Source organism: Pelobates fuscus, chromosome 5, assembly GCF_036172605.1.
Source record: "Pelobates fuscus isolate aPelFus1 chromosome 5, aPelFus1.pri, whole genome shotgun sequence".
In the NCBI taxonomy this organism is placed as follows: Eukaryota; Metazoa; Chordata; class Amphibia; order Anura; family Pelobatidae; genus Pelobates; species Pelobates fuscus.
The window spans coordinates 294,192,311-294,216,565 of record NC_086321.1 but is presented as its reverse complement, the minus strand read 5'-3'; the positions used below and the strand labels follow the sequence as shown (position 1 = coordinate 294,216,565).

Genomic DNA, 24,255 nt, shown 5'->3' with positions numbered 1-24,255 from the left:
AAATAACAAAAAATAAAAATAATTTTTAATAATTATAAAAAAATATTTATATATGCAATTTTATTCTAACAGTATTTTGATATATATATAAATATATATTTATATCAAAATATACTTAGAATGTAATGATATATATATCTATGTATAAATAAATAAATAAAAACAATACGAAATATACATATGTCCATATACATAATTACATAAATAATTTCATAAATATACACGTAGACGTCAAATATATAAATATGTATATATATTAAAATTCTACATGTGTATTTATGTAATATTTTTACCTAATTAAGTAATTTTAATGATTGCAATTTGAGGGACCTGCCTGCCAACCCAGGCCGAAAGTCCAGATAATTTAATTTGCTAGCACTGTGTTTAACCCTGTAACTTTCTATGACACCCTAAAACCTGTACATGGGGGTACTGTTTTACTCGGGAGACTTCGCTGAACACAAATATTAGTGTTTCAAAACAGTAAAACATATCACAGCGATGATATTGTCAGTGAAAGTGAAGTTTTTTGCATTTTTCACACACAAACAGCACTTTCACTGAGGATATTATTGCTGTGATACATTTTACTGTTCTGATACACTAATATTTGTGTTCAGCGAAGTCTCCTGAGTATAACAGTACCCCACATGTAGAGGTTTTATAGTGTTTGTGAAAGTTACAGGGTCAAATATAAGGCTTGATTTTACTTTTTTTTTTATTGAAATTTGTCGGATTGGTTAGGTTGCCTTTGAGAGCGTATGGTAGCCAAGGAATGAGAATTAGCCCCATGATGGCATACCATTTGCAAAAGAAGACAACCCAAGGTATTGCAAATGGGGTATGTTCAGCCTTTTTTAGTAGCCACTTAGCCACAAACACCGGCCAAAGTTAGCGTTTCTTGCATTTTTAACACACAAACAAATATAAATGCTAACTTTGGCCAGTGTGACTAAGTGGCTACTAAAAAAAACTGGACATACCCAATTTTGAATACCCTGGGTTGTCTACTTTAAAAAAATATGTACATGTTAGGTGTGTTTCAGGGATTTATGACAGATAACGGTGTTACAAGGTCACTATTGATACATTTAAAATATATATATATTGAAACAGCAATTTCCTACTTGTATTTATAGGCCTATAACTTGCAAAAAAAAGCAATAAAGCATGTAAACACTGGGTGTTTTTAAACTCGGGACAAAATTTTGAATCTATTTAGCAGTTTTTTTCATTAGCTTTTGTAGATAAGTAAAAGATTTTTCAAGTAAAAGTCCAAAAACATTTTTTTTTTTAATTTTTCACCATATTTTATTATTTTTTTTAAATACAATATTGGACATAATACAAATAATGGTATGTAAAGAAAGCCCCTTTTGTCCTGAAAAAAACAATATATAACTTGTATGGGAACCGTAAATGAGAGAGCGGAAAATTACAGCTAAACACAAACACCACAAAAGTGTTCAAACTGCTCTGGTCCTTAACGTACAAACATCGCAAAAACAGGCCGGTCCTGAAGGGGTTAAAGGATCACTACACAAACATGTATTCCTGACCCTATAGTGTTAAAACCACCATCTAGCCCCCCTGGGTCCATCATGCCTCCATAAATATAGCAAATTCTTACTGTATTCAAGCCAGAAGCTGTAGATCTGCATGTTGTTTGCCTCAACAACAAAAAACAAAAACAAGCAGTTTGCTGACATTATCAGAAGTGGTAGCCTGATCCAATCACAATGCTTCCCCATAGGATTGGCTGAGACTGACAAAGAGGCAGATCAGGGGCAGAGCCAACACAATTCAAACACAACCCTAACCAATCAGCATCTCCTCATAGAGATGCATTGAATCAATGAATCTCTATGAGGAAAGTTCAGTGTCTGCATGCAGAGGGAGGAGACACTGAATGTTTGGATGCATTTTAGGCAGCCATGACCCAGGAAGGATCTCTAACAGCCATCTGAGGAGTGGCCAGTGAAGTTATCACTAGGCTGGAATGTAAACACTGCATTTTCTCTGAAAAAACAGTGTTTACAGCAAAAAGCCTGAAGGTAATGATTCTACTCACCAGAACAAAATCAATAAGCTGTAGTTGTTCTGGTGACTATAGTGTCCCTTTAAGTATTCTCTAATAATGTCCAGTCCATCTTCCTCACATTTTAGACATATTAAAGGACCACTCTAGGCACCCAGACCACTTCAGCTTAATGAGGTGGTCTGGGTGCCAGGTCCTTCTAGGGTTAACCCATTTTTTCATAAACATAGCAGTTTCAGAGAAACTGCTATGTTTATGAATGGGTTAAGCCTTCCCCCTATGTCCTCTAGTGGCTGTCTCATTGACAGCCGCTAGAGGCGCTTGCGTGATTCTCACTGTGATTTTCACAGTGAGAGCACGCCAGCGTCCATAGGAAAGCATTATGAATGCTTTCCTATGTGACCGGCTGAATGCGCGCGCAGCTCTTGACGCGCGTGCGCATTCAGCCGACGGGGAGTAGAAGAGGAGGATCGGAGGAGGAGAGCAGGAGGAGATCTCTCCGCCCAGCGCTGGAAAAAGGTAAGATTTAACCCCTTTCCCCTTTCCAGAGCCGGGCGGGAGGGGGTCCCTGAGGGTGGGGGCACCCTCAGGGCACTCTAGTGCCAGGAAAACGAGTATGCTTTCCTGGCACTAGAGTGGTCCTTTAATGCTTGTGATAAAATAAATAACATCTCAAATTACAAATAATAATATATAGGCACTTTTGGGTAATATTCACTTTTGAAAACAAAAAATATAAAATACTTGTTTAAAGGGATACTCCAGGCACCCAGACCACTTCTGCCCATTGGAGTCAGACAGCCACTAGAGGGACTTCCGTGTTCTTAGAACACGAAAAGTGTTTTAAACAAAGCTGGACGTCCTCACGCTATGTGAGGACCTCCACTGTCGCTGAAATCCCCATAGGATTCCCCTATGGGAAGGTCTAATGCGCGTGTAGGAGAGTAGGCGGAGCCTGACCCAGTACCGAGGGACATCAGTGCTGGACTCAGGTAAGTCACTGAATGGGGTTTTAACCCCTTCAGTAACATGGGATGGGGAGTCACTGTAGTGCAGTGTTTTCCTGGCACTGGAGAGTCCCTTTAATCAATATTGCATGTTTTGTACAAGGATAAGTGTGGCAAACCTAGCCACTTCTGGACGATAGTTACTAAAGGTTGTCCGTAGGCTGAATGTGTACTGTGTATGTTAAACTGTGTATGTGATGTATTATGGGCGTTCGCATGCTGGCAGCCGTACGCTGCCAGCATACAAAACCTTTCGTTCGACGAAACACGGCTATCCGGGCCGTTCACCATACGAATGCGGGCTCCCCAGGTAGACCACCCACTCACAAGTCGTGTGGCACCAATTAACCGATTGCAACAATGTTGCAATCGGTAATTAAGGGCTCTCCTAGGTGGCCGTCGTTCGGCTACCGACCATGCGGCGGTCGGCCATCTTGGATCCTTTGTCTCTGCAGCGGTGTTCGGTCGTCGAGAGCCTGGAACTGAAAACGGCTACTCAATGATCCGAACACCGCTGGACTTCCAGAGCGTTCGGGAGTTCCGCGTTCGGCACATTCTGTTCCCCATCGATGCTCGGTAGTTTTAAACCGAACTCGATGTTTTAATGTATTTAGTGCGGCGTTCGGTTAGTTTAGCTGGGATCGGAGCGGTATTCTCACCAAATGTGCCCGCCGACCCCAGCTATCTACCGAACGGTCATTCGTCTAAAAGCGAGTAAAATTGTGTAAAATATAGATTTCTGTATAAATTGCCGGTTTTGCTGCACGAGGGGATAATCCACTTAATCGTCCATTTTAGTGGGAGTATCCCTCTCGTGCAGCAATGCCTGTTGGGATAATCCTGTTGCCTGATGGGAGAAATCCCCTGTACTATCTGTAAGGAAACCCCTTGCAAGGGGAACTGCATAAATATGGAAGTCTGTGAATAAAGCAAGTTAGTTGACTACCAGACTGTGTTTCGTCCGGTTATTGGGAGGATTGGGGAACTTGTCTTACTTTTCAACGCTGACTGTGGATGTACCTGTGTAACCAGCGGATATCGGGGATTTTACTATTGCCCTCCGCTACAATTGGTGGCAAGCGACGGGATCCGAACTTACAGCCGAAAGCGCAATTCGTGCAAATTGCAACTGCCGAATGAGAAAAGGGAATGGCAAGCAGAATCCAACGAAAGAACCGACTGCCGAAGTGAATGGAGACGGAGTACTCTAAACTAAAGAAACAGACATTAAAGGAACTACTGGAAGCCAGGGGTAAAGTAGCCAGCAGCAAAACCAAGGCGGTACTAATTGCCGAGCTGATGGAGGGAGACCAAGCCCGCAGCGCTACACCCCCAGCAGTCATGGAAGAAACGCTCTATGAAGGAGAGTGCGAGGACCCTTGAACTTGATTAGGGAACACTGGGAGGGAGAGAGTACTACTAACGAAGCCCCTATCGTATCATACGTACTGGAGTTCAGAGACCGTCTGGAGGCGCTAACTCAGGCTGTACACACCAACCTCCAGGCGGCGCAGCAACGCCAGCGACGCTGGTACGATAGAGGAGCCAGAGACCGCAGCTTTCAGGTGGGACAGAAGGTTTTAATTTTAAAACCCGTCCGCACAGACAAGCTGCAGGCCATCTGGCAAGGCCCATACCAGGTATTAGAGCAGCGATGCGACACTACCTATGTGATTGGCCCCTGCTCAGGGGTAGGGAAGAGACGCATCCTCCACGTGAACATGCTCAAACCCTACCATGAGAGGAAAGAGGATGTGACGGCGATCTGTGCCTCCGCCTTAGAAGATCAGGAGAATCTACCCCTACCTGACTTGCTAGAACCGGAGGAACCGATAGAGCCCTCCCGGGGAGTTCAGCTGGGGGAGCGGCTAAGCCCTCATGAGCGGGCCCAGGTACAAGCGCTGATTGTAGCTAAAGGGGCTACCTTCTCCAATTTACCTGGGTACACTCCACTAGCCACCCACCGAGTCGAAACCCCGGGACAGCTACCTATGCGACAGGCTCCATATAGGGTTCCGGAATCAGTCCGGACCCATATGAAGGCAGAATTAGACGAAATGTTACAGCTAGGGGTTATCGAACCCTCAGATAGCCCCTGGGCATCGCCGGTAGTCCTGGTGCCTAAAAAGGACGGCACCACCCGATTCTGCGTCGACTACCGGAGGCTAAATGACAAAATGGTGTCTGATGCCTACCCGATGCCTCGGATAGACGAGCTGCTAGATAAGATGGCACGGGGTCAGTATCTCACTACCATTGACTTGTGTAAGGGATACTGGCAAATTCCTCTAGCCGATGACGCCATCCCCAAGTCGGCGTTTGTCACTCCGTTTGGCCTGTACCAGTTCAAGGTCATGCCCTTCGGAATGAAAAACGCTCCGGCTACCTTTCAGCGGATGGTAGATCGGCTACTGGACGGCTTTCAGGAGTATGCCTGTGCCTACTTAGATGACATAGCCATCTTTAGCCAGACCTGGGAAGACCACCTACGCCATATAGGGGCGATCTTAGACCGTATTGGGGAAGCCGGGTTAACGTTAAAACCTAGTAAGTGCCACATAGGTATGGCCGAGGTGCAGTATCTGGGACACCGAGTAGGGTGTGGGCAGCAGAGACCCGAGCCAGCCAAGATTGAGGCCGTAGCTAAGTGGCCTACCCCAAGGACTAAAACTCAAGTGCTAGCGTTCCTAGGGACTGCCGGATATTATAGAACATTTGTTCCAGACTACAGCACCCTGGCCAAACCCCTGACGGACCTGACCAAAAAGAACCTTCCCCGACTGGTTGTCTGGGCCCCAGAGTGTGAACAGGCATTCCAACAACTCAAGACAGCTCTGACTAATGCTCCCGTATTAACTGCTCCTGATCCAACTAAAAGATTTCTTGTCCACACAGACGCTTCAATGTTTGGATTGGGGGCAGTGCTGAGCCAAGTGGGAGCCGATGGCGGAGAGCATCCCGTAGCCTACTTAAGCCGAAAGTTGTTGCCCCGTGAAGTGAGCTACGCCGCCATTGAGAAAGAATGCCTGGCCGTGGTGTGGGCCCTTAAAAAGTTAAAGCCGTATTTGTATGGACAACCTTTTTCCCTACTCACAGATCACAACCCGTTGGTGTGGCTGAACCGTGTGTCTGGGGACAATGCCAGGCTGCTGCGCTGGAGTTTGGCGCTGCAGCCCTTTGACTTCACCATCCATTACCGCCCAGGAAAACAAAACGGTAACGCCGACGGGTTATCCAGACAGACTGAACTCGAGAAGTGATCTGTGAGTACTCTCCCGGACATCCCCAAGCCGATCCGTTGGGATCAGACTGTGTATGCCGGCTTGGTTCTGGGGGAGCATTGTGGCAAACCTAGCCACTTCTGGACGATAGTTACTAAAGGTTGTCCGTAGGCTGAATGTGTACTGTGTATGTTAAACTGTGTATGTGATGTATTATGGGCGTTCGCATGCTGGCAGCCGTACGCTGCCAGCATACAAAACCTTTCGTTCGACGAAACACGGCTATCCGGGCCGTTCACCATACGAATGCGGGCTCCCCAGGTAGACCACCCACTCACAAGTCGTGTGGCACCAATTAACCGATTGCAACAATGTTGCAATCGGTAATTAAGGGCTCTCCTAGGTGGCCGTCGTTCGGCTACCGACCATGCGGTGGTCGGCCATCTTGGATCCTTTGTCTCTGCAGCGGTGTTCGGTCGTCGAGAGCCTGGAACTGAAAACGGCTACTCAATGATCCGAACACCGCTGGACTTCCAGAGCGTTCGGGAGTTCCGCGTTCGGCACATTCTGTTCCCCATCGATGCTCGGTAGTTTTAAACCGAACTCGATGTTTTAATGTATTTAGTGCGGCGTTCGGTTAGTTTAGCTGGGATCGGAGCGGTATTCTCACCAAATGTGCCCGCCGACCCCAGCTATCTACCGAACGGTCATTCGTCTAAAAGCGAGTAAAATTGTGTAAAATATAAATTTCTGTATAAATTGCCGGTTTTGCTGCACGAGGGGATAATCCACTTAATCGTCCATTTTAGTGGGAGTATCCCTCTCGTGCAGCAATGCCTGTTGGGATAATCCTGTTGCCTGATGGGAGAAATCCCCTGTACTATCTGTAAGGAAACCCCTTGCAAGGGGAACTGCATAAATATGGAAGTCTGTGAATAAAGCAAGTTAGTTGACTATCAGACTGTGTTTCGTCTGGTTATTGGGAGGATTGGGGAACTTGTCTTACTTTTCAGCGCTGACTGTGGATGTACCTGTGTAACCAGCGGATATCGGGGATTTTACTATTGCCCTCCGCTACAATAAGAACCACATTTAAAAACAAACAAAAGAAACAAAGCTTATCCCTCATCCAGACCCTCATCCAAATCAATTCTATATCTCACAGCATTACTCAAAAAGAGACTTGGTGACAATTTATTAGCTGGGGTAAGTGTCATTCTAGCTACAATTTTTTTTGTTTTTTTGTTTTTATACCACAGGTACCAATGTTTCCTCCCTGAATAAAATAGATAAATTCATCTTCATCTATTTCTTTGTTTTGCTAAAATTTTAACTTGAAAATGCCACATCTCACTCTAAAATCAGCATCAGTACTTTAATTCACTTTTCAAAATAAAAGGGATATGTCCCATTCCAGCTTCAATCCAAAAGCGGTCATGGTCCTCCAAGTAAAGATCTCCTCCTTTCTCGTGTCATGATCTTGGCTACCTCGCTGCTCCGGCTGCACCTCCTAGTCTTTAACCCGATTTGCATCACGTCTCCTGGGCAACATGAGACGTCGTAGAGATGCATGTGCACTTTCTATGCCGCATGTCAGCCCTGTGGGCGCAGCTAGAAACAAGAAAACCGCAAGCCCTCTCACAGTCTACACCAATAGGGTGGTACAGAGGCGTGTCAAACTAGGCATGGCCTCTTATAGTGAACAGCCGAGCTACCACTGCTCAGTTTTTCTGGGCTGTTTCTTGCTATTTGTTGCCCTGCTTTCTGGATTTCTTGGCTTGTCACTTCTGAACCCTGCTGCCTGGATTTTGACCTTTGGACTTCCTGGACTCTGCCTTTACTCTGCCTCTTTATTTGTTTGTTTGCCCTGACTTTATTTGTTCGTTACTATAAGTACTGCTTTTTGAGTTTTATACAACAACCTGACCAATGTCAGTTTCAGATGAAATAGTCATAGTCTTTTGACTAAAAAGCCATTTTTTGTTTTAGTTTTAGTTTAGTTTTAGTCGACTAAATCTCCAGCAGATTTTAGTTGACACAGCTAAAATATAATGGGTTTAGTTAAAGCCTCTATCTTTCTCTTTTGCCCCTACCCAAGTCCCTCTGTGTCTCTTTAAGGTCCTCCTAGCCCTCTAGATGTCTTTCGCCCAAGTCCTGGTCTGTCTCTTTTGCCCCTTTCACAGCCCTTCTAGGAAGTGTTCATTTTGGCTGCAAATTTGAATTTAGTTTTAGTCATAGTCTTTTGACTAAAGCACCATTTTAGTTTTAGTCATATTTTAGTCATCTGAATTGTTTTACTTTTAGTCTAGTTTTAGTCTAGTTTTAGTCGACTAAATCTCAAAAATATTGTCGACTAAATTTTTACTAAAATTGTTAGTGGACAAAATTAACACTGCTTCACATACAGAATCCTGTTCTTCATACATGGGACTCTTTCACTGCCACTCTAGCCCAAGCAGACATTAGAGCCTTTAAACAAGGGAAAAGAAGCTGTGTCTGCCACCTTCTGCCAAGTTGTATCCAAGATGCCCAAAGTTTTGCAGCACAAAATAATTATATGCCACTGAATTTAAGAGCATAGCAATAGAGACCTGTTGGAACTAATCAGCCTTAATGAATCCCTAAAGGATGAATTTGCTAAAGTGGGTGTTCACTCCTGCCTTGAGCACCTTATGCAGTTAGACCGATGCTTTCTGGAATGCTCCTTTTGAAGACTCACCCCTGTTTTTCCCTCCTCGTCAGGTACACTTCTGGTTACAACAAAGAGACCTACGCTGATTGGCTATGTAAAAGGACATTTGTACCCTAATGAACTCACCAGAAGAATTATTGGATTATATAATGCCCCTGCCACCTTTAAACATTGTGTCAGTGACATCATCAGAAGCTTGCTTGACAAATACTTAGTGGTGTACGTAGATAATATACTAATATTCTCTTACATATAAAGACTTATCATCATCATCATGTATCATGAGTATTCTCACTAAGAGCCATACCATAGTCCAATGGTCTGAAAATGCTCACAGGACTTTTGATGAATATAAGCATCAACTCACTACTGCAGCTATTCTCACACTGCCCAATCCTACAAAACCCTATTTCATGGAAGTTGGTGCCTCTGAAATAGCCACCAGAGCTGTAATGTCACAGAGAGGAGAAATGTGTAACCACACACACCCGGTTGCCTTTTACTCCAAGATATTACGTTCAGCTCTAACCAACTATGATATAGTTGATAAAGAACTTCTAGTTATCAAATGTACTTTGAAAGAATGGAGACACTTATCGAAAGGCTTCTTCAATCCTATCACCATATACACTGAACACTGAACACTGCAACCTTGAATTCCTCATATATGGATGTAGACTCCATCCAAGTCAAGCAGGGTGGGCCCTATATAACATATTCATGGATTTCCTGACCCTTGGCTATTCTATCCCCTTCTGAACCATGGTACCTGGATTTTGAACTTTTGGACTGTGTTGACTCTGTCTTTGCCTTGCCTCTATCTGGATTTATTTGCATTGAACTTTATTTGTTTCTTACTATAAGAACTGCATTCTGAGTTTCATACAGCAAGCTGGAAGGAATGTTGAACAGGTCATCACACCTCAGGGGTTACCTAACTCTCTCTCTAATACTTGAAAAGGGAAGGTCTGTGTCTCACCACCCTGTTCCCAGAAGTGTTTACTAACAGTGGTGAGTCAATTACCAGTTTTATTATTGTTTCCTAATATTAAAGGATCACTACACAAACATGTATTCCTGACCCTATAGTGTTAAAACCACCATCTAGCCCCCCTGGGTCCATCATGCCTCCATAAATATAGCAAATTCTTACTGTATTCAAGCCAGAAGCTGTAGATCTGCATGTTGTTTGCCTCAACAAAAAAACCAAAAACAAGCAGTTTGCTGACATTATCAGAAGTGGTAGCCTGATCCAATCACAATGCTTCCCCATAGGATTGGCTGAGACTGACAAAGAGGCAGATCAGGGGCAGAGCCAACACAATTCAAACACAACCCTAACCAATCAGCATCTCCTCATAGAGATGCATTGAATCAATGAATCTCTATGAGGAAAGTTCAGTGTCTGCATGCAGAGGGAGGAGACACTGAATGTTTGGATGCATTTTAGGCAGCCATGACCCAGGAAGGATCTCTAACTGCCATCTGAGGAGTGGCCAGTGAAGTTATCACTAGGCTGTAATGTAAACACTGCATTTTCTCTGAAAAGACAGTGTTTACAGCAAAAAGCCTGAAGGTAATGATTCTACTCACCAGAACAAAATCAATAAGCTGTAGTTGTTCTGGTGACTATAGTGTCCCTTTAAGTATTCTCTAATAATGTCCAGTCCATCTTCCTCACATTTTAGACATATTAATGCTTGTGATAAAATAAATAACATCTCAAATTACAAATAATAATATATAGGCACTTTTGGGTAATATTCACTTTTGAAAACAAAAAATATAAAATACTTGTTTAAAGGGATACTCCAGGCACCCAGACCACTTCTGCCCATTGGAGTCAGACAGCCACTAGAGGGACTTCCGTGTTCTTAGAACACGAAAAGTGTTTTAAACGAAGCTGGACGTCCTCACGCTATGTGAGGACCTCCACTGTCGCTGAAATCCCCATAGGATTCCCCTATGGGAAGGTCTAATGCGCGTGTAGGAGAGTAGGCGGAGCCTGACCCAGTACCGAGGGACATCAGTGCTGGACTCAGGTAAGTCACTGAATGGGGTTTTAACCCCTTCAGTAACATGGGATGGGGGGGGGTCACTGTAGTGCAGTGTTTTCCTGGCACTGGAGAGTCCCTTTAATCAACATTGCATGTTTTGTACAAGGATAAGAACCACATTTAAAAACAAACAAAAGAAACAAAGCTTATCCCTCATACAGACCCTCATCCAAAATCAATTCTATATCTCATAGCATTACTCAAAAAGAGACTTGGTGACAATTTATTAGCTGGGATAAGTGTCTTTCTACCTACAATTTTTTTGGGGTTTTTTTTTTATACCACAGGTACCAATGTTTCCTCCCTGAATACAATAGATAAATTCATCTTCATCTATTTCGTTGTTTTGCTAAACTGTGTGCCTCAGAGCGTGGAAACGGATATCAAAATGTCATCCAGTTTACGTTTAACGTCTTTTAGTAACAGCTCAGATCTGTTTTTCCCCTTAGCAATATTATATAATCTCAAAGTAGCCAATAAGGGATATTTTCTGCAAATCACATCTTTTTAGTGTAGTGTCTGTGCAATCGGACAAACTTGAACAACTAGAATTGACATGGCAATGATGAAGGCTAGTAGCCTCCAATAATGACTTAACATCTGCACCTTTTCTAAATATTTAACATTTTTTAAACCCACATTTAAAAGTGTACCTAGGTTATCTGGCTCCAGGGCAAAATTATACATTCATACACGTGCACACATGTACATTTGATCAAACAGTTATATGCAAACTAGACTTGGAAATTAATTGGTAAAATTGATCTCACTGCCCTGGTTGCTCTCACTGAAATTGTGTCTGCCACCTTCTGCCAAGTTGTAACCAAGATGTCCAAAGTTTTGCAGCACAAACATAGCTTAGAGAACAAAGCATTAAACATGATACATGAAAATTGTGCCTTTCAACTATTCTCTTTCCACTTGTTTACCTATTTACATACCAGAATATGGGACTCTCTCCTCGCAGTTTCACAACGTAATATTCCTTATCTTGAGGCAGGATCTTGGTCAAACCAAAATCTCCAATCTTCACGTGATTCTGATTCTCCACCAAAATATTACGACTTGCAAGATCCCGATGAACATACCGATGAGATCCCAAGTACTGCATGCCCTACAATACAGACAGACTGCCTATTTTATATAGAGTTATAGCAAGACTGTTAAGTTGGCAAAATCCTTATCCAATTAAATTTCTGCATGCATATAAAATTTCATGGAATGGTGTTCAATGGGGAACAGATGAACATACAAAATATTGTAATGTCTCAGATGATGACATTCATTACACAATGTTTACCAATTTATTTGTGCTTAGGTTTCTTAAAACATTTTATTATTCTTTTGTTTGTTAGAAGAGCACAAAAAAGAATTGACAGAAACAAAAACACAACCATCCCTCTTCTTCTAACTCCATCCTTAATAAGAAACTCTAGACCTATAGCAGTTAAACTGTGTGAAGAGTGCGTTTGTTTTTTTTTCCTTCATTTTTAAAAAAAATCACGCAACATTGACACTTTTACAAATTAATATTGTAATACACTCCGGTTGTCAGACAGATGGTCCTGGTTGTTTAAGGACTGCGCCAGTTGTACAAGTTGTGATCAAAACAAAACAAACAAACACTGGAATTTGCGCTATTTATCTGTTGAACCATAATTCTCCTCTTTCATATTAAATGCACCCACACTTATTATATATCATTTTCTTCAGGAGAAACAGGTCTTTAATGTCAAGTGAACTATTCATATACAAAACATAATTTATTATGAATAAAATCTAATAAAGTGTGAGAATTTAAGATTTTATAATAATTTGTTCTGCGTAGCATTTAATTGTGAATGTCATAATACTGTTAGTTGTTCTGCAATAAAATGCACATATTTGTATCCAGCGATTTCTCAGGAGTACAACAATACCCCCCATGTACAGATTTTATGGTGTTTTGGAAAATTACAAGGTTAAATATAGCACAGTTAATTTTTCAGTTTATTCAGATTAATATTTGCCAGACAGGTTATGTTGCCTTTGACACTGTATCGTAGCCCAGAAATTAGAATTACCCCCATGATAGCATACCATTTGGAAAAGTAGACAAACCATATTCACTATGGAATATGTCCAATCTTTTTTAATAGCCACTTAGTCACAAAAACTGTCCAAAGTTAGCATTTATATTATTAAAAAAATTAAATGGGCAAGCCTTATAATTGACCCTGTAACTTTTAAAAACACTATAAAACCAGTACATGGTGGTACTGTTATAATCGGAAGACTTCGCTGAACACAAATATGAGTGTTTCAAGACAGTAAAACATATCACAACAATGACATTGTCAGTGAAATTGCCATTTGTGTGGGAAAAATGCAAAAAACAGTTTTACTGACAATATCATTGCTGTGATATATTTTACTGTTTTAAAAACACTAATATTTGTGTTCATTGAAGTTTCCCATAAAACAGTACCCCCCATGTACAGGTTTTAGGGTGTCTTGGAAAGTTACAGGGTTAAATCTTGTGCGAGCAAATTGAATTCTCTGGACTTTTGGCCTGGGTTGTCAGGCAGGTCCCGCAGATTGCAATCAATAAAATTACTTTGTTATGTAAAAATATTAAATTCAGGTATTGGTGATTGTTCGCTAACCTGGTTTCGATCGTATGTATCGGATCGCCCGCAACATGTGTCCATTTCTGACAGCAACTCCCTCCCTCTCCCAGTCATGTGTGGTGTTTCCCAAGATTCCATTCTCGGACCCCTACTATTTACATTATTTATAAATTATCTGCCTAATGTCTGCAAATCCTCAAATGTACACATGTACGCAGATGACACAGTAATCTATACAGGCAAATCCGATGTACCACAGCTTGAGGCTGTGCTCCAAGACCAGTTTACAGAGGTAGAAAAGTGGATCTCAAAAAACAAACTCTTCCTAAACACTGACAAAACTGTCACAGTGATCTCTGGAACAGTACCTAAATTACACAATTTACACAATTCCCACATGTAACGGAACCGCTGGCACCCCGACCGGTTAACCTTCCGTTGATGGATGCTCCTAGTGCTTTCCGAGGACTCCAAGCACTCCGACAGACACCTTAACCACTGTGGACCCCACGAACCGCCGCAGCTTGGTTGGGGTCTCGCCGTCTCCACCCACTCTGGGCCCAAGATCAGGGTCCAGCTTCCAGTAGGTCGACCTCTCTGAATTCCAGAGAGCAGGAACAGGAACAAGCTCTTAGCAGAGCTTAGTGATTATACCCTGGGGAGTATAGTGATTATAGCAATCCCCAGAGTGTAGTTCTCCAATCCCCCAAACATGAGCCGAAACTTCATGAAGGTACAAGATGATCTGCCTCCAATGAGCGTTTATTACTCCTTATATACAAGTTTTCAGGCCAGAGGCACACCCCCTGGACCTGGTGGTAAACTGTGACAAAAGGGACACAAACCAATGGGAAAACTGATTAACATAATAACACTCCCACATACACAATGAAATCCCTCCTCTCCATCCTGGATATAATTGGCTTAAGGTACTGCAGTAAACTCAATTATCTCCAGGTACAGAAAATATTTTCATTTTACACTAACAGTAAAATACGTAAAAGTACATAAAAATACATAATTCTTATCATATTACACAGAACCCCCACATTTAACCTATCCCCAGATAGCTCGGATCTGAGCGCCCAATCTAGGTGAACAGCGCTCAGATCCCATGAACAGAGTAAATTTGCCATGGGGTAAAGCATAGCAAGGGCTGTTTAGAAACCAAGGAGGGACAAAAGCAGTCAGTTCCAACTGGTTTGGCAGTGTGCCTGGGACAATGCCCTGCTGGAGAACAATAGACAGGAACCGGGGGAGGGGGAGAAACATACCTTCTCATGGATTCAAATAGGCAGAAACAGTCTTTAGAAGCCAATAAGCCCCAAATAGTCTTTTTGAAATGGCAATACACCCCAGGACCATAGTCATGAGGAAGGAGGCTGGCAATCAGGCTCCTCCAACAGCCGGGGACAAAGGGCAGCTTGTCACCTAACAATCCAGTGACAAAAGGCATTTCGTCACACATCTCCCCTTTGGGGGGGAGACTAACCAGGTACCTGACCTGTCGGTCAGTGCCTGAGTTAGTCGATAAACCCACCCACAGTGAACAAGTACATGAGTATCCTACCCACAACATGAGTAGTGATGTACCGAACGGTTTGCTGGCGAATAGTTCCTGGCGAACATAGCGTGTTCGCGTTCGCCACAGTGGGCGAACATATGCGTGGTTCGATCCGCCCCCTATTCGTCATCATTGAGTAAACTTTGACCCTGTGCCTCACTGTCAGCATACACATTCCAGCCAATCAGCAGCAGACCCTTCCTTCCAGACCCTCCCACCTCCTGTACAGCATCCATTTTAGATTCATTCTGAAGCTGCATTCTTAGTGAGAGGAGGGAAAGTGTAGCTGCTGCTGTTTGATAGGGAAATGGATAGCTAGGCTAGTGTATTCAGTGTCCACTACATTCCTGAAGGACTCATCTGATCTCTGCTATAAGGACAGCACCCCAAAAAACCCTTTTTAGGGCTAGAACATCAGTCTGCTTTTTTTCCTGTGTAATCTAATTGCAGTTGCATGCCTGCCAGATTCTGTGTCAGGCTTACAGTGGATACTGTGCCCACTTGCCCAGTGCCACCACTCATATCTGGTGTCACAATAGCTTGCATTTAAAAACAAAAAAATGTTTTTCACTGTAATAGATTGAATAGCTGTTAGTTGTCTGCAAGCGTCTGTGTGTCAGGCCTACAGCGTGTACTCTGCCAACCTCTGTCAGTGCACAGTGCCACTCATATCTGGTGTCACAATAGCGTGCATTTAAAAACAAAAAAGTTTTTGACTGTAATATAATAGCAGTCAATGTCCTTCATAAGTGTGTGTCAGGCCTACAGCGTGTACTCTGCCAATCTCTGCCAGTGCACAGTGCCACTCTTATCTGGTGTCGCAATAGATTGCATTTAAAACCCCCAAAACGTTTTTCACTGTTATAGATTGAATAGCAGTTAGTTGTCTGCAAGCGGGTGTCAGGCCTTGTCAGGATCGGGACAGGGATCCAACACGCAGGGTACAAACAGTAGCCAGATACGTATACCGGACCTTAGAATGGCCGGACTAACGTAAGTAGTACAGTAGAGAATGGTCAAAGACAAGCCGAGGTCGAGGGTAACAGAAGACAGGTAAGCGAGAGACAAGCCGAATCAAGGGTAACAGAGATAAGCAGAGTAGAGCAAACAAGCCGGGTCAAAACCAAAAGGGATAACTAGAATACACGAGCACTGAGTGACTAGAACAAGCTAGAACCACGACAGGGCAATGAGCTAATGAAAGAAGCACTGTTAAATGCCCTGTTCAGATAAGTAAACACGCCTCCGAGGCGTCCTGATTAGTCCTGAAGCAATTGAGTGACAGGTCGTTCCGGGTTGGCGTCCTGACGTCGACTTCCGGACGTTATGCTATAAAAGGGAGTCACTCCCTCGCGGCCGGCTTTGCATGACCGGATAGACCGCGAGGAAGGAGGAAATCAGACCGTCCGGATGGATGAACGGCTAAGTCTCTACCTCTTTCGGAGGTAGAGACCTCAGGTACCCTGACAGGCCTACAGCGTGTACTCTGCCAACCTCTGCCAGTGCACATTGCCACTCATATCAGGTGTCACAATAGCGTGCATTTAAAACCAAACATTTTTTTTACACTGTTATAGATTGAATAGCAGTTAGTTGTCTTCAAGCGTGTGTGTCAGGCCTACAGCGTGTACTCTGCCAACCTCTGCCACTGCACAGTGCCACTCATATCTGGTCTCACAGTAGCTTGCAGGCATAGTACCACTAATCCAAAAAAAAAAAAATGACAGGCAGAGGCAGGCCACCCCACAGGGGCCGTCGTGGTCGTGGTGCTGTGATTCCCTTTTGCCTTAAAATAATGCCCAGTGTCCAGAGGCCACATACCCTGAACTTGAAAAGTTCTGAGGACATAGTTGACTGGCTAACACAGGACACACAATCTTCTACAGCTTCCGCTCGGAACCTTGACGCACCATCCTCCTCCAGCTTAGCTTCGGGCACCTCTCAAGATACCACTCACCCGCCTGCCGCCACCACCAAAACTACCACACCACAGCCGCTTCACTTTATCTGTCAGAGGAGTTATTTACACATCCGTTTGAGGAAATGAGTGATGCGCAACCATTATTGCCAGAGGATGTAGATAACAGGGATATGTCTCAGTCAGGCAGCATTACACACATGGACGTACGGTGTGATGATGATGATGATGTTGTACCCGCTGCTGCTTCCTTTGCTGAGTTGTCAGATACAAGTGAAGCAGTTGATGATGACAATGCGTCCATGGATGTCACATGGGTGCCCGCTCGGCAAGAAGAAGAACAGGGCGAAAGTTCAGATGGGGAGACAGAGAGAAGGAGGAGACGAGTTGGAAACAGGGGGAGGTCGTCGCAAGGAGCTAGTGGCACAGTCAGACAGCATGCATCGGCACCCGGGGACAGCCCGACAGCACGCCAATCAACGCATGCTGTGTCCACCAGCAGAATGCCGTCATTGCAGAGCTCAGCAGTGTGGAATTTTTTTTTGTGTGTCTGCCTCTGACAACAGCGATGACATTTGCAACCTGTGCCAAAAGAAACTGAGTCGTGGGAAGTCCAACACCCACCTAGGTACAACTGCTTTGCTTAGGCACATGATCGCACATCACAAACGCCTATGGGATCAACACATGAGTACAAGCAGCACACAAACTCAAAGCCGCCATCCTCCTCCTGGTCCAGCATCTTCAGCCACATCAACCACTGCTGTCCTCCTTGCCCCCTCTCAACCATCCGCCACTCCGTCTCTCGCCTTGAGCAGTTCCCGCTCATCTGCCCACAGTCAGGTGTCTGTCAAGGACATGTTTGAGCATAAGAAGCCAATGTCAGAAAGTCACCCCCTTGCCCGGCGTCTGACAGCTGGCTTGTCTGAACTAACTTTTACCATACAAGCTGGTGGAGTCTGAGGCGTTCAAAAATTTTGTAGCTATTGGGACACTGCAGTGGAAGGTACCTGGACAAAATTTATTTTCACAAAAGGCAATCCCCAACCTGTACTCGATTGTGCAAAAGGAAGTAATGGCATGTCTGGCACACAGTGTTGGGGCAAGGGTCCATCTGACCACTGATACCTGGTCTGCAAAGCATGGTCAGGACAGGTATATCACCTACACTGCGCATTGGGTAAACCTGCTGATGGCTGCCAAGCATGGAATGCGTGGCTCTGCAGAGGAGTTGGTGACACCGCCACGACTTGCAGGCAGGCCTGCTGCCACCTCCTCTACTCCTCAATCCTCTTCCATAACCTCCTCGGCTGAGTCATTCTGCTGCTGCGTCTTGCTGCATCAACGGCACCCCCCCAGCTCCCCAGGTACTATTCCACATCCTGGATACGGCAGTGTCACACCGTCTTGGGTTTGACTTGCTTGAAAGCAGAGAGTCACACCGGACAAGCACTCCTGTCTGCCCTGAAAGCACAGGTGGAAAAGTGGCCGACTCCGCAGCAACTGGAGATCGGCAAAGTGGTTTGTTACAACGGAACAAATTTGTTGGCGGCATTGAAGTTGGGCAAGTTGACACATGTGCCGTACATGCTGATCATACAACGCATTGTGCATAAGTACACAGGCTTACAGGACATCCTGAAGCAGGCCAGGAAGGTGTGTGGCCATTTCAGGCGTTCCTACACGGCCATGGCGCACTTTGCAGATATCCAGCGGCGAAACAACATGCCAGTGAGGCGCTTGATTTGCGACAGCCCTACACGTTGGAATTCAACACTCCTAATGTTCGACCGCCTGCTCCAACAAGAAAAAGCCGTTAATGAATATTTGTATGACCGGGGTGCTAGGACAGCCTCTGGGGAGCTGGGAATTTTTTTGCCACGTTACTGGACGCTCATGCGCAATGCCTGTAGGCTCATGCGTCCTTTTGAGGAGGTGACAAACCTAGTCAGTCGCACCGAAGGCACCATCAGCGACATCATACCATTTGTTTTCTTCCTGGATCGTGCCCTGCGAAGAGTGCTGGATCAGGCCGTAGATGAGCCTAAAGAGGAAGAGGAAGAGTTGTGGTCACCATCACCACCAGAAACAGCCTTTGCTGGACCTGCGGCAACGCTGGAAGAGGATTGTGAGGAAGAGGAGTCAGAGGAGGAATGTGGCTTTGAGGAGGAGGAGGAAGACCAACCACAACAGGCATCCCAGGGTGCTCGTTGTCACCTATCTGGTACCCGTGGTGTTGTACGGGGCTGGGGGGGAAGAACATACCTTCATTGAGATCACTGAGGAGGAGGAACGGGAAATGAGTAGCTCGGCATCCAACCTTGTGCAAATAGGGTCTTCCATGCTGTCGTGCCTGTGGAGGGACCCTCGTATAAAAAGGCTGAAGGTGAACGACCTGTACTGGGTGTCCACACTACTAGACCCCTGGTATAAGCAGAAAGAGGATGAAATGTTACCAAATTACAACAAGTCGGAAAGGATGCAACATTTGCAAAATAAATTAAAAAGTATGCTTTACACAGCGTATAAGGGTGATGTCACAGCACAACGGGAATCTAACAGGGGAAGAGTTGAAAGTAATCCTCCTCCTCCCACGACCACGCCGGCAAGGACAGGACGCTTTACAGACGTGTTGTTGATGGAGGACATGCGGAGCTTTTTTAGTCCTACGCATCGCCACAGCCCTTCAGGATCCACCCTCAGAGAGCGACTCGACCGACAGGTAGCAGACTACCTCGCCTTAACTGCAGATATCGACACTCTGAGGAGCGATGAACCCCTTCACTACTGGGTGTGCAGCCTTGACCTGTGGCCTGAGCTATCCCAATTTGTGATAGAACTTCTGGCCTGCCCCGCTTCAAGTGTCCTGTCAGAAAGGACCTTCAGTGCAGCAGGAGGTATTGTCACTGAGAAGAGAAGTCGCCTAGGTCAAAAAAATCTAGATTATCTCACCTTTATTAAGATGAATGAGGGATGGATCCCGAAGGGACTGACAGTGGGCGATACATTCGACTAAAAAAGGCCTGATGAGATGAGCTGCCTTGGGCTAAAAATGGTCCACACGCTGCTGTATTTTAGCTCTGAATGCCAGTTGACTTGCGTGACTTATCCGCCACCAATTAGGGTTCAAGCCGCAATGTTTTAGGGCACTTTCTGCCTGGAAAACAAACATCAATTTTTCTGGCCGCTGCTACAGCAGCGGCTGCAACAATACCTAATTTTTTCAGGCATGTATACATGCCTAATTTTTCGGGCCTCTGGTGCTGCACTGTGGCTTCAAAAACCAAACCAGAAAAAAGGCACATAACAGGGATTAAACTGATAGGAATAGTACTACTTAACTCACCATTCCTATCTGGTGGAACATTAGATTGCACGCGCAGTGCCCCAAATTTGAAGTAGGAGGACCGACCAAGCATCTTTTTCCATCTCCCGGTTCCTAAAATCAATGCCATATACACATCCCCTGATAGGGCGCCAGTTTGTTATTCTCTTGGGTGCCAGCTAGTTATTCTCTTTTTCACTTGACTACGGAAAACTTTACTGCACTATGGGCACTTAGACACACTCTTTGTCTTGCACAGTGTTATTCCTAGCCAGCATCTGTGATGGGAAATCAGACAGTCATCTAAACGTTTAGATTGAGCTTTAGCTTAGAACACCCTTGAAGGTGTTTAAGGAGATTAGGGCTAGTTTAGAGGATTCTTCTTAGACCTCTCTGAGTCTTTATAGCCCTTCTACCTATCCAGCATTTCTGGAAACTAGCTAAGAGAAAGGGTGGCTGTGTGTATGTGATACATTTAACTTTATATCACCTTATTGACACTTTTTATGACAGCATCACTCCGGTCTCCAAACTCTCTGCCTATACCCATCTATTTAGAGGGAATTTCCTTGCCCCTGGAAATATTATATAATAGGTAATAGTATTACCATTATTGCACTATTAGCCACTATAGGGGAATGAGTATAGTATCCCTTTGTTATTTATAAATGATACAATAAAGACTTTTGTCCATTACTCAATTTACTTTAACAAAGGGTACTAACCACGGTAATAGGAAGCATTACTCTGCTTTCCCTTTCTCCCTCTATTATACACCTATGCTCACTAGGATGTGTAGGTATCCCTTTATTATAGTTGTCTAACCTTTTCCTATGCCAGTTTTAGATCTCCTTCTTGGGAGATTTTTTCTTTTTTCAGTTTATTAGCATACCTGGGTACAAGCCCTCGGTGGGGCTGGCACCACCACCTGACCACATTTCCTCGTTTCTTCCACTCATACCGCTTTTTCCATCTTTGAAGGGGTATGGCGAAACAAAGAAATAGTCCTCTACTCGTAACAGGGATTAAACTGATAAGAATACTTAACACACTTTATAATAACGCAGAGAGAGGCAACGCAGAGAGAGGAGTCTGAAGAAGAGGAGTCAGAGGAGGAAGGTGGCTTTGAGGAGGTGGAAGACCAAACACAGCAGGCATTCCAGGTGGCTTGTTGTCACCTTTCGGGACCCTTGGTGTTGTACGTGGCTTGGTGGAGGAAGAGACCTTCAATGACATCAGTGAGGACAAGGAACGGGACATGGCTAGCTTGGTATCCAACCTTGTGCAAATGGGGAGTTTGCGGTTGTGCAAATGGACTGCTTGTTTTTTTTTGGTGCGTTAAACGGGGAGTTTGGTCTGTCACTGTGAAGCGGGCGTAACCCTTACACTACCTGATCGATACAACATCATACAGTAGGTCCCCCCTCCCCATTATTTTTATGCCCCCCACCCACCTTATTTACTGAATATTGCCGTGTATAACAATGTTTGGCATTTAGTGAATATTCCCTATTCTGCTCTGTGTTAGTGTGTATCAGGGTCTCTGAGGACAGGTGTCAATCCATATCTGCCAAGTGACCCTATGTAGGAGGAACAGTCCCTATTCTGCTCTGTATCAAGTGAAGTGTTGTCTCATTCTTGGTGGAGGATTTATTGTATGCTGTTCCAGTTTGACTGCTAGGAGTGTAAACCTATTCGTATGGTTTCCTATTCAACTACTGCATTCATATGCTTGAGAGGATTTATATGCTTCTTCGGTTCGGTGAATGTGGTGTCTGGCAGAGTGCTTGGAGTCCTCAGGAAACGCTAGGAGCATCCTTCAACGGAGGTACCCAGTCGGGGTGCCAGGCGATCCGTTACACCCAGTAACGCTGCCTGGTGCTGGGTTGCGGGAGCAACCATTTCCACTCCTAGTGATGATGTTTGCTGCAGGGACGCGGGACCAACAATCTACTCTCCCTGGGATGTTGGCTGCCACTGGGGAGAGAGACCAGTTGTCTCTTCTCCCTTGTCAACACACTGCCGCTGGGGAGTCAGACCGACTGTCTCGACACCAAGTAATGCTGCCTGGTGCTGGGTTGCGGGAGCAACCATTTCCACTCCTAGTGATGATGTTTGCTGCAGGGACGAGGGACCAACAATCTCCTCTCCCTGGGATGCTGGCTGCCGTTGGGGAGAGACCGGTTGTCTTTTCTCCCTTGACAACACACTGCCGCTGGAGAGTCAGACCGACTATCTCGACTCTCAGTGATGATGGTTGCTGCAGGGATGAGGGACCGACAATCTCCTCTCCCTGGGATGATGGTTGCTGCAGGGATGAGGGACCGACAGTCTCCTCTCCCTGGGGTGCTGGCTGCCACTGGGGAGAGAGACCGGTTGTCTCTCCTCCCTTGACAACACACTGCTGCTGGGGAGTCATATCTACTGTCTCGACTCCCAGTCATGATGGTTGCTGCAGGGACGAGGGATCGACAATCTCCTCTCCCTGGGATGTTGGTTGCTGCAGGGATGAGTGACCGACAGTCTCCTCTCACTGGGATGTTGGCTGCCACTGGGGAGAGAGACAGATTGTCTCTTCTCCCTTGTCAACACACTGCCGCTGGGGAGTCAGACCGACTGTCTCGACACCAAGTAATGCTGCCTGGTGCTGGGTTGCGGGAGCAACCATTTCCACTCCTAGTGATGATGTTTGCTGCAGGGACGAGGGACCAACAATCTCCTCTCCCTGGGATGCTGGCTGCCGCTGGGGAGAGAGACCGGTTGTCTCTTCTCCCTTGACAACACACTGCCGCTGGGGAGTCAGACCGACTGTCTCGACTCCCAGTGATGATGGTTGCTGCAGGGACGAGGGACCGACAATCTCCTCTCCCTGGGATGCTGGCTGCCGCTGGGGGGAAAGACCGATTGCCCACATCTTCGCAATCGGAGCTCAAATTCACATGCTGCTCAATTCTCCTCATCCAACTTGCGCATGGTTGCCAGGATCGTCTCTACCGAAGGATCCGTGCCATACCTGGTTAACCGCCTCTTTGCCTCCTCAATGTAAGCGGCGCCCTCAAAGCAATAGGTCATGTTTGCTGTGAACAGGGGCGCTGTACGAATACTAGCGTTGCCCTCAAATTGTAATTCCAAACGTTACCGGTGCCTCTGCGCTGCTTCTCCTCGCACTAGGACGCCATCCCACCGCTGCCACCACTGTAACAGAACCACTGGCACCCCGACCGGATATCTTCCGCCTAGTGCTTTCCAAGGACTCCAAGCACTCCGCCAGACACCATAACCACTGTGGACCCCACGAACCGCCGCAGCTTGGTTGGGGTCTCGCCGTCTCCACCCACTCTGGGCCCAAGATCAGGGTCCAGCTTCCAGTAGGTCGACCTCTCTGAATTCCAGAGAGCAGGAACAGGAACAAGCCCTTAGCAGAGCTTAGTGATTATACCCTGGGGAGTATAGTGATTATAGCAATCCCCAGAGTGTAGTTCTCCAATCCCCCAAACATGAGCCGAAACTTCATGAAGGTACAAGATCTGCCTCCAATGAGAGTTTATAACTCCTTATATACAAGTTTTCAGGCCAGAGGCACACCCCCTGGACCTGGTGGTAAACTGTGACAAAAGGGACAAACCAATGGGAACACTGATTAACATAATAACACTCCCACATACACAATGAAATCCCTCCTCTCCATCCTGGAGATAATTGGCTTAAGGCACTGCAGTAAACTCAATTATCTCCAGGTACAGAAAATATTTACATTTTACACTAACAGTAAAATACGTAAAAGTACATAAAAATACATAATTATTATTATATTACACAGAACC

At 45.1% G+C, this 24,255-nt stretch overlaps 1 protein-coding gene across 1 annotated transcript in view; it reads right to left on the bottom strand.

Moving 5' to 3' along the window:
• Positions 1 to 24,255, bottom strand: part of JAK3 (Janus kinase 3) — a 329,337-nt gene that overhangs the window by 64,309 nt on the left and 240,773 nt on the right. Inside the window, exon 21 of the mRNA XM_063455458.1 lies at positions 11,957 to 12,129. Coding sequence (XP_063311528.1) covers positions 11,957 to 12,129 — 173 coding nt within the window. The remainder of the gene's footprint in view (positions 1 to 11,956; positions 12,130 to 24,255) is intronic.